This window comes from Thunnus maccoyii, chromosome 22 (genome assembly GCF_910596095.1).
Source record: "Thunnus maccoyii chromosome 22, fThuMac1.1, whole genome shotgun sequence".
NCBI classification, from domain to species: Eukaryota; Metazoa; Chordata; class Actinopteri; order Scombriformes; family Scombridae; genus Thunnus; species Thunnus maccoyii.
This window is the reverse complement of record NC_056554.1, coordinates 13,327,979-13,344,446: the sequence shown is the minus strand read 5'-3', so window position 1 is coordinate 13,344,446 and position 16,468 is coordinate 13,327,979. Positions and strand designations below refer to the sequence as shown.

The 16,468-nt window shown below is 38.5% G+C and overlaps 1 protein-coding gene across 1 annotated transcript; it reads right to left on the bottom strand.

The window, feature by feature from the left end:
- Positions 1-1,421: 1,421 nt before the first annotated feature.
- Positions 1,422-16,318, bottom strand: LOC121889907. The gene is made up of 8 exons (XM_042402139.1): positions 16,239-16,318; positions 7,414-7,756; positions 6,399-6,583; positions 5,479-5,552; positions 5,024-5,105; positions 4,873-4,923; positions 3,707-3,889; positions 1,422-2,313 (listed from the first exon to the last, which is right to left on the bottom strand). The coding sequence occupies exons 1-4, from the start codon at positions 16,316-16,318 to the stop codon at positions 5,498-5,500; spliced, it is 663 nt and encodes a 220-aa protein (XP_042258073.1). The 3' UTR covers positions 1,422-2,313; positions 3,707-3,889; positions 4,873-4,923; positions 5,024-5,105; positions 5,479-5,497.
- Between the last annotated feature and the right edge of the window lie 150 nt (positions 16,319-16,468).

The window sequence follows — 16,468 nt, the reverse complement described above, 5'->3', positions numbered from 1 at the left end:
ATCACCACATAACCACAATGGCTGCCATTCAGAAAAAGTAGTCTGGCTTTAAATCCCCCCTTCCCCCCCCCCCCCAAAAAAAGAAAAAAAAAAAAAAAATTGATGTTTTTAAAAATCTTTCATCCTTCTTGGGATTTTTAAGATTTTTTTTTGTTTTGTTTATTTGTTTGGTGTTGTTTTTCCATTGGTGTAAACCACTGATGTATCTATTTTGTTGCAGAAGTAGGCTCCTTTATATTTAAAATCTGGTACAATTAATTAAAGGTCTTTCCTCCAAAAAAGCCTCAAAGAGGACTTTGTTGCCTTCAGACAGAGGCAGACTGGCTGTTTCCCCTTTTTTCCTGTCTTTATGCTAAACTAAGCTAACCGGCTGCTGGCTGTAGCTTCATATTAACTGTCCAATCATTAGAGTCTTATCAATCTGCTCATCTAACTCTTGGCAAGATCGTGAATAAAACACATTTCCCAAAATGTCAAACTATTCCTTTAATATCTGGAGGAAGATCATTTAAATTTGTTTTTTCTGTAAGTCATTAACCTTTTTCTTTTGTTAAATACCATTTTCTGCTCAGTATTGTCTCACTGTAAATGTTTTTGCCTTGATGCGAATATCATCTGTTATTATGCAGACAACGAGGCAATGTTTGGGGTGTAAAAAGGAGACAGCAAGACAACAGTGTGGTGTTTGTTGACCAGTATCTTGTGTATCTGCATGTTTGTTCATGTTTGTTCATATTTCCTGCCAGGATGGCTGGAATGGAAACTGCACAGAACTCTCCAGGTCTTTATCAGAGGCTTTCACTTCATATAGCGGAAACCCATCTTGCTTGGTGGTAGATGTTTTATTTTTGCCTTGCCGTGGTTCCCACGCTTCTGGTTTGGGAAAAGAAAGCCTGCGTAATGATTTATTAAGGGAATGAATAGAGTGAGTTGAGCAATTTTAGCTCTCAGAAGAGTTAATTTTCATCCCTTTTCACCAACTTTATCAGAAAGGCACTTAACTGTACATTTTGTAGTAAAAACGTTTTTTTAAAACCACACACTTGGCTAATATTTTCTTACTCAACAGAAATACAATTCTCATTTCAACATTTAAGCTCACACATTCCACTTTCAATCTCAACTGTTCATATTTCTCTTTTTAATTGATTTCTTTGCTTCTTTCTGAGCCCAAATTTGATTAATTGTAATTCGTAAAAGAATCCAAATGTCCAAACACAAGTTATACATCTACACTCTTCCTCATTCATTCATATTTCCTCTCCTGAATTCTCACTTTTTCAGTAATTATGTGTAAAGTAACATGGCGACAGTTGACGTTTCCCTCAATAAGGCCTTTCGTCAAGTCAGTCACTGAGACCTTTGTAAGATTTCTGAACCCAGATGTGAGGATCCAATTGCAAGACTCAGACACAGAGCAGTTGGAGTAAAAAGGGAGTTTATTTGGTCGATTTTCAAAGAGGAGATCGATAACAGGCAGGCAATGAGAGAGGGTAAACCAAACCAAACCAAACCAAACCAAACCAAACAAAAAACTGGCCATCAAAAACAAAGAAAAGGAAGGATGAGTCATTAACAGGCAGGTAGCAAAGACTGAGGGGAAAAAAGCTGATTTATAATAGGTGACTAATGAGGGAATGAGGAGCAGGTGCACAGGCAGGTGTTGGAGTCAGGTGGGTGGAGATGGCAGGAACACACTGATGGCTAACATTTGCTAATTAGCAGTAAATACAAAGTATAGATGACATGAATGACATAAATGTACAAAATGGATAGAAATCCACCCAACAGTTGTGGACCACATAACTTTATGATAGAAAATATTAAAATATTCAAACACATATTTTTGTGGTAGTAAAAATACTATTGTATAATAAAATTTCAAAATAAGTAAAAAAGAAAAATACAAAAAAAGTACTGTAGTAGTATTGTAGTATTGTATTTTGTATGTAAATTATAATATGTCTGTGATAAAAGGTGGATATCAAATAAACCATGCGGTACTGGTGCTTGAATTTATTATCACAGAAAGCCATTTTACATTATTATGTCCTGTAGGAAAGCTTCTGTGGTTTCAAAGGTAAAATATGTATGATATTAAATCCACACTGCACCACCACTTTTAATAACTTTGCAACTGGTTAGGAAGGTGACGGGGGCAACAGTAGCAGCAGCAAATGAACAGACCTAATGGGATGTAGGTCATGTTGGCGGTCCAGAAGGCAAACAGGTAGAGTGTTTTGCAGTAAGGATCCACATCTGTCATTGTCTTATTGAAGTTGGGTTCATAGATCGAGTATATCCACACATTACCTAAAGACAAAAAAGTCAAAAAGTACACTGTGTTTGTATATGAAGGGCTGTTACACTTCTGTTCTTCTCACATATGGATGTTTCACCTTTACAGATCTTGGATTTAAAGCTGCACTAATCAATAATTTTATATTAACAATGTTGTGTAATGTGAAAAGGATCGCTCATTGTCAAAACCCTACAGAGAATTATGACCAGCTACAGCTCTCTTCAGCTCTACAAAGTGTTGGGTCCATAGAGCGTGTATGTTTCAGTATGTTTTCATCTGGGTACAGATGAAAACATACAGCAGAAAGTGGCTTTTTGGCTTCATGCGCAACTGAGTAACTTTCATAGGAATGAATTGGGGCCCGCCTCTGACGCTGTATCCAATTCTCTTTATACATCCATGTCCTAGACTGAAAAAAAATAATGGACGTAGCTACCGTGACGTCACCCACTGGTTTGTGGACTCCCATTTTGAAGCCTTGAGTTTGGCATTTTGACTGTTGCCATCTTGTATTTTTGGAGCAAAAAGTGACAATATTTGGTCAAGAGGGTGGAGCTGACCATAACACTAGCTGCTAGCTTGGTTAGCATGGTGCATTCATAGTCTATGGTTTACTGTGATAATGCTAATGCTAATGCTAATAGCTAGCGAAAAACAGGCTTAAAATTAAATGTACTTACCGGAAAAACTGAACAGCTGACTCCTTAGAGGGTCTTTTACTACAACCAAACGCTGAACAAGACTTTTAGGCGAACAAAATGTTATAATTAACTTTCATGAACTGAAAACACACTGAAATAGTGATAGCTACACCAATACTCCTATCTTAATCTGGGGTTATGATACGTAACGTATGTAACCAATGTTGTCACCGTGGTAGCGGCTTGTCAATCACAAGGTAGCCATGCTCTAAAGCATACCCTGCTTTATCGTCTATTTTACTCTAAATGGGACCATAATTTACTAAATGAACATCATACTGTATTGAGGAAGACTTGAAACTAGTTATAAAGACCATAAATTAATTGGGAAAATGTTTACTGAGGTAACAAATCAAATGAGAAGAAAGGTCATTTTCTTATAGACTTCTATAAAAATGGACTACTTTTTGCAACCATTGGAGTTGCCCCCTGCTGGCCATTAGAAAGAATGCAGGTTTAAGGCACTTCCGCACTGGCTTCACTTTCCAGAACTGGAGCTTGCTGCTTGGTCCCACTATAAGCCTGAAGAGAACGCTTTGATCTTGTGGGGATGAACAACCAAGTATTCATTCAGTGAACAATGAGCAATACTGGTGTTTTAGATGCTTTATCTATTAGGTGCTTTACATATAATGTATTTATCTTAAATTTTATTGCTCCTTGTGGTGCAGTGGTCAGTAACTGCTTGGCTCTGTGAACTTACTGGTTATGAACCAGCACAAGAAGAGGAGAATGCTCAGGCCACTAAAGGCTAAGCTCGAGGCTGTGAACTGGTTGGAGCAGGGCAGGAAGGAGATCCCTAACAACAGCAGATGGAAGACTCCCATTACCTCCAAGTAGATGGGGAAGAAGTGCTGCTTCGGGCAGTCATTTTGGTACAATGCTCCTGTTAGACAAATGGACAAAGATTAGGTGTCATTTATTATTGTCCTTGACCCCAGTGACTCATTGGTGGGCCACTCCTTATAAAGTCATGCAAACATTGTTCAAACCCACAGAACTTTATTTAAACTGTAGTTTCTAAAAATAACAATTATATCAGGCAGAACGTGGGGGAAATGGGTATAAAATTATGCACAAAATATCTCAAATATTTCACTTAGAATCAATGGCACAGTCATAAAGAACAGTATAGACATCATAAAGCTTTGACGAAAATAATAAGTTGACACAAGCTGAATATGTATAATGCTGTAAGACAATGTGGAATAACATATTTTAAAAAAAGATACTTAAGAGGAATAAATAAAGAGAAACCTGAATGTTAAAGGATAAGTCAGGCAATGCTTTATATTTTTTATTGTCAACAAAGAAAAAAACAACCAACAATTAATCGATCCCACTAACAAGTGTTGCCTGTGTAGCTTAAGTGTGATATCTTATTCGCCTGTGTCACAGACTTAAATTGTCCAAAAATAATTTTAAACACATCATTGAGTCACACAGTTACATCCTGCACTGGGTAACATCCTGCTGCTGTAAATTCTAGAGCACCAAATGTGTATTAATCCGCTGCTGAAAGTAGTCCCCAAAAATTGCACTATTTACTTCTGTTTGAGTAGCTTTTTTTAAAAAAAACTTTAGTGCCCAGCTGTTTTAGGAAGTTACTGAGCCTTTTTTAAACATGGAAACTATATATTTGTGACCCATTTCAAAAGATTCATGTCTTCAATAGGAAAGAATAACCTATAGACAGGTTGGGAAGTCAGAAAGTATTGAGAGATGGACTAACATTTTCTGTTTTTGTGGTGGGATTTGTCGACAATGATGAAAATATAGAATAAAGCGAGTCTTATCTTTTAAGGGGTTAAAATAATATAGATACAATCTGAATGTACATTCATAAAAGTATGGACACTAGTCACTCACCAACTGTTATCTCAGCAATGGGCAAGATGCAGAGAATCACCTTTGAACATACTGTCGACAGACAGACAGAACATATTTTAAAGTCAACACTGTCCTACGTGCCACTGTGAAAAACAAGCATACATGACTTTTGCACATCACTATCACTCACCTACGATGACTGTTGAGGGTTGATGTCTGCAGATGCCTTGAGATATGTCTCTCTCTGACATTATTAGCAATGTGAGTCTAACCTACAGAGGGGAGAAACATGTCAGATCATACAAGCTGCAAGCGCTGAGTCTGAAAACTGCTAAGAGTTGCTATAGGGGTGCCATTTCCTGAGAAGTGTTCTTTATCAAGCAAAAGGCAAATACAAAATATACCCTCCCACAAACCACACATACTGAAGTCTACTTCCTTGAAACTGATGAATAGTTTCATGTTAGTTTTTGCAACAAAGGCTGAGACCAAACAAGCTCAAGACAGAACAGTTTTGACAGGAAGAAGGGTGTTTGAAAGCTTCTTTTTTTTTTGCAGAAAAGGCATTTAAATGCAACATCTACAGTAAATTAACAGTACAAAAATATATTTTGAGTTTTCAGAACAAAGTCAGACATGTTGTACCTTTCATGGGTCAAATGGGCTACAGCTCCTCAATGACAGCTGAAAAATAGAGTGAAAAGCTTCCAGACAAGAACCTGTTAATATGTGTTGCTGAATTATGACAAAATGCATTGGAATAATGATCATTTTTTGATTTGTACTTTCATATGAGTCATTTATTTCTTTTTCACTGTTTTTGCTTTGTGTCACCTTAAAATATTTTGTTGTCTTATATGGGATCAACATCTGCTATTATGTGACTGATACATAAATAATAGGTTCAACTCTGGGGTAGTGTAGTCATGTCTTGTGTGTGTATTGTTTTACATGGTTATTAAAATCTGCCCGCTGGTTAGAATCACCTGGCTGGTTTGATGAGCACATCAGGTTAACAGGAATCCTCTCACAGCAGATCAACAAGTTTATAGAAAGATCAAACTCTTATTTTATAATTATAGGTCAAAAGGATATGAACTTTAAGAACAAAGTCAAAGTGCTTCCCACTTGTTAAAACATAAAAATCACTTAGATGCTGTTTGGAGTTTTGATCTTAAGAAGTCCTATTCTTGTATTAACCCACAGCAGACAAATGTTCATGGTGGATGTATTCTCCTCCACTTAATGACATTAGTATATGCCTTTAATGGACATGAATTGATTGTCCATGTAAATATATTTTTACATTTCTCTCCTGTCAGTATGATTCTGTGTTTTAGTCTTAGGGCACAAATTAATATTCTTTCACTGCTAAGAAATGTTAAAGTATGTTTTTCCCTTAATTTTTGTAGTTTAGTAGTTAGAACGTCATATGGCCCTAGTAATTTGAACATGTTAACCTAAATGTTTCTAAAGGCTTAAGGAGAAAGCCATCAAAATAATAAAAAAATGCCACCTGCATGCAAGTTTTGTGACTTCACTGGGTCAATGTTATAAAGCGATACCTCTGAACAAACTCCAGTGTTGTTGCTGCCTCCACCTGATATTCTATATTAAACACATAGAAACTGGTGAACAAGACAGCCATGGCATTTATGAAATCCAGCATGGGAGGTGAATGTGGGGTTACGACACAGCCCTTTGTGGACAGCATCCACTTATTCGCAGACCACACAGTATCTCCTGCAATAATCAAAAATAAAACAACAATTCAATTACAATATAGTAACATCTGCAGACTGTCTTCACTTTTGTCCTGTGCTTAATAAAAAGGGACCTCATGACATCTTTGAAATGATACTTTAATTAGAAAGCAGAGCTTCTTTAAGAGTTACTGGACTGTATTTGCTGTGTCCACTTAATTGTATTTATCTTCCAAAGACTACTTTTATTGAAAGAGAGTTTTACCTAGCACATGGTGGGAAAGGAGAACTGGGCCTCAGCATCGGCAGGAATTGTAGTCACCTCAGTTTTACAATTTAGATGAACAAAGGCACAGAAAAACACTCCAAGCAATTAGTCTGTAACTATTAGTTTTTACTTCTAAGGTTTAAGGGTAATTTCCTTTTTTCAGCCTGGTCTCAATATGATCATCTGTCAATAATGTGCAGGCCGACAAGCAATACATTAAAAACATGAATGCAAATTTTAGGCCCCTGGTTAGAGTGAAGACAAATGCAAATACAATATATATACAATGTATATACAAACCTATTTGATTGCAAGATAGAGAGCATTTATTACAAATACCTACCTAAAGAATACCTACACAATAAACAGTGAGATTGCAATTATTCATTTTCTCTGTTTGATCAGCCTTAAAAGCACCGTCATCTGATAAACCCAAGATGGCGCCAATGTGTCTATTCTACAAGATGAAAAAATGAACTGTGAGGAGGTTGAACTGCTGCACTTTTGCCAGGGCCAAGTGGCCACAACAAATAATTACCCTTTACAACAGGAGTTCTAGAGGGCAAATAGTGGCAAAAAACTTACATCAGCTTACATTCAGTCTGGAGTAAAGTTCAACACCAGTGAGGGTGGTGAAGTTGGAGAGTAAGAACTTCCAAGACAGGAGAAATGATGACTTATGTCCAGAATGCTGGGGGGTGGGTTTGCATTTATGTCCTCTAGCTGTTTTGTATATGTGATTGTCATTAGCTCCTTTACTCTCCCTCTCTCAGTTGCCCTTAGCCCCTCTCGACTGAATATATCCACCATCTCTTTCCTCTTCTCTTCAAGTGATGCTGATGTTTCCCCCTCTGGATACTCCTGTGGCTGCCAACTAATACATCCATAACTGTCAATTCTAGCACATTTGGCAGCTGACGGCTGGTGATCATCACTTGTCTGAGAGTTAGAGCTTCCTCAGACGGGAGAGTGTGTTGCCTCTGTTGACATACTCATTTCTGGTCTTGAGCTAACTCAGTAAACTGAAGTATTCACATCCAATTATTTCTCCCTCTTCAGTTTTATCTAAAAAACTGTCTGGATACTTCTGGGTTATAGCTTTTGCCACTGCTGTGCAGTCTTTGCGTGTCGGTTTCAAGGAGTGTTCTCTCATGGAATCGACAGTGACTTTCACCATCAATGGCTCTTTTGAGACATTTTGTCCCATGGCACCTGGAAATTGTCCAACCAAAAGGTGTTCTCACACGGAATGGTTATTTGACTGGAAACAGTTGGTATAGACGAAGGTCAGACACCCAACTGTGGAGGTGGAGCCGTGGGACACACACTCACACAGCGACAGCAACACAGAATAGACACACACGCAACTTTGTCCAGGTTTTAAATAATGCAATAGATTTAAACATTTTTTTATGACTGATGTGTGGTTTTCAATGGAATTTATGATCTATAATCGTTGATCATGATCGACCATAACTGAACATAATTGTTTTCCAAAAAAGAGACCTGAGAACAAGAAACATTCATAAGACAGGAACACAATCAGCAGACAGAAATAACATAACTACACAATAAACAAGGAATTAATAAAAACAGTTACAAGAATGTTGCGACCTAAAAATATTTGGGACACCAAATTTCATGGAGACGTTACAGATGAAGAATATACTGGAAAATACATTCTAATTTTTTGTCCATTATTCAGATATTTTGTTTATTATTTTTGCTTTATTTCATTATTGTCTATACAAAAGGAATTTATTTATTTTGGTTGTGAGGTTGACACCTGAAATGAACCTGCATGGTAGCCGGCAAAAATATTAAATTTTGACTTTTGGGACCATTATTTCTCTTATAAAGCAGGCTGTATTTCCAAATCTTCTAAAATTGAGTGTTGGGTAAATTCATGCTGTGAGAGCAGCAAACAGTAGGATATACCCCACACTTTTTACGCGTGTGTGTGAAAATGCGCGTGTATCCCCCCCTCCCAAGTGACCGCAGCAGCTCTTAGCAGCAGCAGCAGCAGCTATGAAGACCAAAGCTGCTACATTTGCCGTGGTCTTACCAGTAGTTTTTGCGTTGTTAACGACAGTGTTCGGGGACTAGGAGCGCTGCCATGTTTACATCAGAGACCAGCTGTTAGCGCTCCGCAGCACCACCTTGCTGCCCGTGGAGAGACACGACCGCTGCACTGGACGGATTCATGCCAGCGCGCTCGGACAGGACGATGTTGTTGCTACATGTTGCGACACGTTGCTACATGTTGCTACATGCCCATCCTGCGTTACCTGTTGCATCCCCAGAGTATCCATAGGTGCGAAAAATGATAAGCCACACCTAGTGGGCATGTTTTATATAGAAGATGTTGTTACATGATGCGTTTTAGTCATTTCGACAGTATTGTGTTTTTCTGGCTTGACCGCTGCTCGTACAACCCTCTTTGCTACGCTTTTGAGTGAACATTTGGATACCTCGATCAAGAATGGTCCTTCCAAACGGTAAGCAGTCTACAATTATACTTTAAAAAAAATAATATTGTTGAGTGGTCATTCAAATTGTATTACACTTTTTTAAACAACATTGCTCCAGCTCATATTGATGTGGAAGGTTAGGGTTTTAACACTTTACATTTTCCGTAGAAGACCTTTTTTTAGACGTAAAAGTAAATGTTTGTAGCCTAATTTATCTAATTTTGTATCTACTGTTAGTGTCTTCTACCAATGGTGTAGAAATGCGCGCGCAAAATAGAGAGGTTGTGCGTCAGCTAAACTCCGCTTCAGGAGTAAGTAATCCTTGTTAAAGTGGGAAACTATTTCTTACTTAATACATCTACCTGCTACACTGAAACACTGCATGTGTTTGTATAGTTCCAGAGGCTCTGCATGAGCCTAAGCGTAAGAGATCTCTGTCGCTAAAGGTGATCAGGGAGCAGAGGGCAGAGAAAAGAAGGCTCAACAAAGCAGTCCAGACAAGCACGGACACAGGGTATGTACAGGTGTATTTTTCTAAGTTTGTACGTGTAGGTCTGTGAGTTGTGAGTTACAACCTGCGCCTGTGGATGAGAAACGTGTAGATGCTTCATCTAGATGTTTCCCAGAGGAGCTGAACACAATACTCCACAAGGAGTAGGAGGAGATAGCAATATCTGCACAGCCGTTGATCAACCACCAAGGTGAAGTCCAAGCCTTTTTTAATAAGGTGTATTAATAAATGAATGGACCAGTGAATCTGTCACTGGGATATCGCCTGGCGGCTTGCAGGATTTGCTGGATAACACTATAGAGACTCACACAGCCGCCAACAGTGTCCCTCTAGAGCATGACGCAATTGATTTTAATGGGGTTGTAGAGACTCACACTAGTATCCCTGTGTCTGATGTAGCTGCTGCTACATTTGATTTTGCTGAGGTAGGTAACCATATGCCCACAGTGCTCATGAGGCTCAGGCAGGAGGATACTTTATTAGATCAGTCAGGTCTTCAGGAGTTGACCGAGGTTGATGCTTTATGAGATCTGCCTGAATTCTGCTGCTGATCAACGAGACAACTTGTCGTAAGCACAGGCCGGTGAGCAGGAGTCACCGCGTTGGTTGATAACGGATAGATTTGACCGAATTGATGCCAGACTTAGCCAACAGGAGACAACAGTTGAAAGTACCATTAAATCAAACCACGATTACAAAAACATCTTATTAGATAACTTAAAAAAACTGGGAGATACATTTACAAAATTCATTACACATACAAACCAGATATGCACCATATTAGTCAGTTTTAGAAGTCGGGAGGAATCTTGTCAGCAACAGTAGCTTGGCTCATAAAAATCAGTCACTAATTTATCATGGCTTTGTACAGTGGAGGTCTGGTGGAGGACAGGTTCAGGTTAGGGACATACCAGCTTTTAATGCCATAGAATTGCGCCAGTGTGTCGATTTTAGAGACATTGGAGTGGATAATCCAGAGCAGGTGCCTGTTAGGGTCAGAGAGAGGCTGGCTGGTGTTATCGATCAGGCACTAGAGACCTCACAGAGGGCCATCCCTGGCCAGTGACGTACAGACCATTGTAACGATTACAATGTGGACCTGTTTATGGAGGAAATGGCTCAGGTTTACAGAGTAATGACACTTCTACATCGGATGATGAATTGGAGTTTCTTGTTATGGTTGCACAGGATAGAAGTGGTGGTGCTCGTCTTAAGTTGGGTAGCGTGCCATATGATGAGATTTTGTCAAAGAAAGTGCGGTTTCTGTACAGTTCTAACAATGGTGTTGAAGACAACAACCTGTGTATCTGTTTATTCCTTGTACACTCTGCTGATGCTGCCATGTCTGACTAAGAAAAACTGGATTACACGCAACAGCTGCACAACGCTGTATGGTTTGACCACATGCAACGTTATCATTCACTGATGTCACCAAATTTGAAAAGTACTTAAATGTCAAGATTATAATCTTTCATCATCCTACTGGGCGTAAACGTCTGCAATGTTTCTAGACACACCACACACCACAAGCACAGACAATTTGGCTTTATTTATTTATTGGACTTTTTTGGGGGCTTCCCATGTCTGTCAGTACTGCTACAGTACGTATGAAACTCCTCTACTCCACAATTGCAAGCATCGCTGTAATTTCTGCTTCACACAGTATCATCAGTACCCAAGCAAAACAGTGAAATGTACTGATTGTAAGCGCATCTACAAATCGGCATACTGTTATCAACAACACAAGTTAATAGCAAACATTTGGTGTATACTTGGTTTATATGTATAATGAATTATCTCAAGGAATGTTTAGGCCGAAAATTGTCAGGCATGGCGACTACTTTTTACGAGTGGTAGATACTGTGTATTATTTTCCATATTGTTCACGTGCATGTCTGTGTGACAAAACATTGTCTAACTGTGGCAGAGAACAACTGCCAGAACAGGTCGTCGACTACCCTGCTGGAGCGCTGCCTGAGAAGTTTGTAGATGGCGTTAAAATCAGTGTCATCCATGTGCTTAACAATGTTTTGCACAAGTATTGGGAGGAGCAGTGCTACGGATGACAGATCAATCGCTCCAGCCAGAAACACCACAAGTGCCTAAAGGGGATTCCCAGGTATTTTTATGAGAGTCATTTTGACCAGGTTATAAAGAGGCTCTAGACCGACCGCTTCATCCCTGCCATCTCTCGCTTCCTACATTCAAACAGAGTCTTTGGTGCTGAAACCAGGGTTCAAGGTGCTGCAGAGACGATGTTACATGAACTGAAACAGCCTGAAAACATCAATGATAAAGTCAGAGAAATGTATGACACTCTGGTTGGTGAAGACTTTCTTAAAGTTTGTGCAACGATTACGTATGATTACCGAGTCCTGGAAAGCAGTAAATTGATGATGGGTAAAAGAAAGAAAAAATTAACTTTGAAACGCAGAGATGAATGTATTCCCGAGATAACTGCTGATAATTTTACATTTTTTATTATCTTAATTCTTGTATTATGATCAACTCTTTTTTATTCATGCATGTAACTAGTTAATTGTTACTATTTTTTGTCAACAACAACGTATTTATGTGTTTGTGTGAATAAAAAAGGTGTTTTACAAACACAATTTCGTCATTTGTGTCTCATATCGATCATGGAAAGCATGTTGCAAAAAATCTATTATGATCATCCGAGGGGGTCTCGGAAGTGTGAATAAGCTTTGCCATGCAGTCAGGGAGTCTGCAGGGGTGACACTTATGTTACCGGTTGTAAATCGTTTTTTATTGGGATAGGATGCGTATACACTCCATGCCAAAGCAGCTAAACATGTTGTAGTGATACAGGACTGAGATGGTGTTAATACAAATGAGAGCACACATCAGATCCAGAAATAATCTCAGTCCTTCTGAAATTCTATTTGGCAGACCAATGACCATAGGTAATGTTTCATGGTGAAAATCTGAAGTCACTCTGGTTAGCTCTCTAGGAGTTTGTTCAAGTACAATGCCTGTTAATGGCAAAAACTGTGCAAAAAGTTCACAGTAAATTCAAAATGGCTGACTTCCTTTTTGGCGAAGGGTTTGGCTCCAAGAGGCTCTTTGTAAGTCTGGACATGATACATGTGCCTACCAAATTTGGTTCATCTAGGTGAAACCTAAATGTGGGGGATTCAACTTTGAAATTTAATAGGGGGCGCTATCAAGCCATTTTGCCACACCAATGCCCAAGACCCGTAAAACGTATAAATGTTCACCACTTCTGACACGTGCAAAGTTTCATGATTTTTTGAGCCCCTCAAAAAAAAAAAAGTGATTAATTTGGACAAAAACAATAATTCCTTGCATTACAATGGGGCCTTCACACTACTCAGTACTCAGGCCTTAATAAATAATGGTGTGATGGAAAAGCAAAACTGTGAAAGACTGTCCATCAGTCAGATGAATCATCCTGAACTTCTGTGAATCCAAAGAAGTTAAAAGAAAACTAACAAATATGCCATCATTGAATCAGGAATAAAAAACGTCCTCAGCCAATATACAGTATATGTATATTAGTTTCTCACTACAAGTGAAGTCAGTGACTTTCAATATACTGTTTTTCACTCTTTGACCTTCCTGCGTTTTTCTAACCACATCCAGTGTTGTTGTTCTCTCTCAGCAGCTGCAGATGGACAGGAAGAGAAACTAAATGAGACTTGAAAAGGGACTGAGTGTTTTCAACTTTTCAAACATTACATTTGTCTGAAGAGACCCTTTCACATTGTCACTACAAAACATTTTGTCCTTTAATTTTTAAATGTTAAATCTCGGTTGAGCTGTTCTGGAAAAAAAAAGTTGTGTATTCATGCACTGCTTATTCAGGTGGTATTTTAAAATTACACAAGTTAATGCTACTGCAGAGTATAATATTCTTTGGAAATCAAAAACATTTAATATTAATTTTGATGAATGTATTACATTCATGAAGAGAAGTAAGATCAATGGATGCAACATCCTAGCAGTCTGAAAATTGAAAAGACAGATTTGTATTTATTACGATTATACAAATCAAAGATACAGTAAGTCTTCACTTAGTGGAAAATGACAGAATGAAGAAATCTTCAAACATATACAGTAACAATGTTTATAAAGATTATTGCTTTGCTTCCTCTGTTTCTCTAGATTTCTTCTTTGTCTGAGTTTCTCAGAGCTTTGCAGAGCATGTTGTCAAGTGTGACTTCCTTTCCAACTAAACCACAGAGGAAGTTCGAGCTTGTTTGAGAGGTGCTAGTTCTGCGCGGATTACTGGTAATTACGTGACAATACATATGTTTGAATCCTAATGTGCATACGTTGTCATGTATTCAGTTTTCAGAGTGAGGCACCACAGCTTCTCTCCACCAAACAAATATACAGTTCTGAAAGTCCATGTCTAAAATATAATGTTAGAGTAAATTGTGTTGTATACGTTTTATTCTACTATTTTGGGTCTGTTTTGTTTTGTGTTTTGAAGTTCTTTATTTTGGGAATTTAATATTGAAAAAGCTGCACATGTGGAGGGTACCTACTTTTGTCTAACTCAGGCTATCGAACCTCAGCTTATGTTGAATTTAACAATGCATTTTTTCACGAAACAGGGACTGAGTATTTGACTCCCATCACTTACATTTAAGTCTGGCAGTACTTCAGGGCAAGTATGAACAGGGGGAACAATTACAGAGACCAATAACTATTTCAATATACATATGGGCTTGTGAGTTTTCTGTTAAGAATTACTGTCACATCAGATGTTTGATGTGATGAAACTGCACCATTTTAACTACGAGTTTTGAGTTGTCCCAAAATGCAATGTGACACTGGAAGAGAATAAAGGTAATCTCCAAAGTTGGACATGTGAGATTTTCACTCGACAGCAACAATGGGAGTCATTGCTGTAAAATCCGTAACAGCAGGGGTCTACTCTTCATTGTGAGTAGCTACAACCTTTAAACACTGCTTCCATGTTAACACATCAGTAATTTCACACAACATTTTTTAAAAATAACTTTTGACATTTAGATTAACTTTAACAGTCCTTTCTTTATGGTATAAACTTTATTATTAACAAATGCAGTAAAATATTGAATTAAAGTATATGTATATGTGAGGTATAGTACTTCTTCTGCCACTGTTAACTGAAATTGTATTCAGTAAGTATTTCCTACTCTTACCTTTAAGTTTCACTTTTGAAGGTATGTGGTTTTGACTTTTAAAGTCAAAGGAGTCCTATAAAGGAGTTCCTATAAAAGGTTTGTATAAAAATACAATCACACTTTCAAATGTATGAAAAATAACATTTTTAAGTCCAATTTAAATAGACTATAATGATATAATGCCTCATAAATAACATCAATACTGACAGATAAATGTGTTCAGGCCTGGACTCTTATCAAACATGAGAAATTTGGGGCAGATTGGACAGTGTAAAGTTGAGTAAACTTCCTGTTTAATGCCCCAAACATGTTTTGGGGAAAAACTGACCACCACGCCACACCATGCCAAGGGCATTCCATGAAAACTAAAAAGCCCCACAATTTAACATTGCAAAGCTCTTTAGATGACACCAACCAAATTTGATGTCACTCGGGTTAAATCTCTAGGAGGAGTTTGTTAAAATACAACATACAAATACATCTGCAAATGGCAAAAACTGAAAAAATTGCAAAGTAAATTCAAAATGGCTGACTTCCTGTTGGACTTAAGTATGGCTCCAAGGGGCTTTTTTGTGCGTCTGGACATGGTACATGTGCCTACTAAATTTCGTTCATTGTCAAACTTAAAGGTGGGGGCTTTGACTTTGAAATTTTCAAGGGGGCGCCCTTAAGTCATTTTGCCACACCCAAGCCCAAGACCCATATCAGACAAGTAAATACACCACTTCTGATATGTGCCCAGTTTCCTGAGTTTTCAAGTATCCCTAGCCCCTCAAATACAGTTTCCTGTTTCCAATAATGTATCACCATGGCAATGGTTTTTGATAAAAACTCAAAAGCTTCTCCATTTAGCATCATCAATGTCATACAACATGGCTGACCAAATTTTAGGTGGACGCGGTTAACCTGCTAGGAGTTCTGGTGAATGTCACTGGGTCCACTCAAAGAAAGGAAATCAAGGGCTACTACCTCTAAGGAGTTAGATACCTCAACAGGTTTGAGTGAGGCTTGTGGTTCAGCCCTTTCTCTCTGTAGGCTTCAGACAATACACTCAGCTTGAAACCCCCGTATCTCCTTTTCCATGCCTGGCCAATAAATGGCATTCTCTTTTGCTTGGTGTGTCATATTTTAAGCTATTCCTCTGCCTCCTTTAGTGATAATGGTGCATGTAAAAATATAGTTTATTTGTAGTGTTGGAGGCGAGGCTTAATGAATTGTAAGCGTGGCTCCGCACCATGGAAAACCAATCATTAGTTAGTGTAGTTAGCCAGCCCCTAGTAGCCAGTGCGGGCTGACCTAGCGTAACTCCTACTCCCCCGGTAGTTCCTGAGCAGCCGGGAAGCCAGGGTGGCTGGGTGACTGTCGGACGGACACATAGCCCTAAGCAGAAGCCCATGGTTCACCACCAACCAGTTCACGTTTCTAACAGTTTCTCCCCACTCAGTGACACACCCACTGAGAAACCAACTCTGTTTATTGGCAGCTCCATAGTGTGAAATGTGAAGGTTGCACCAGCGACCATAGTC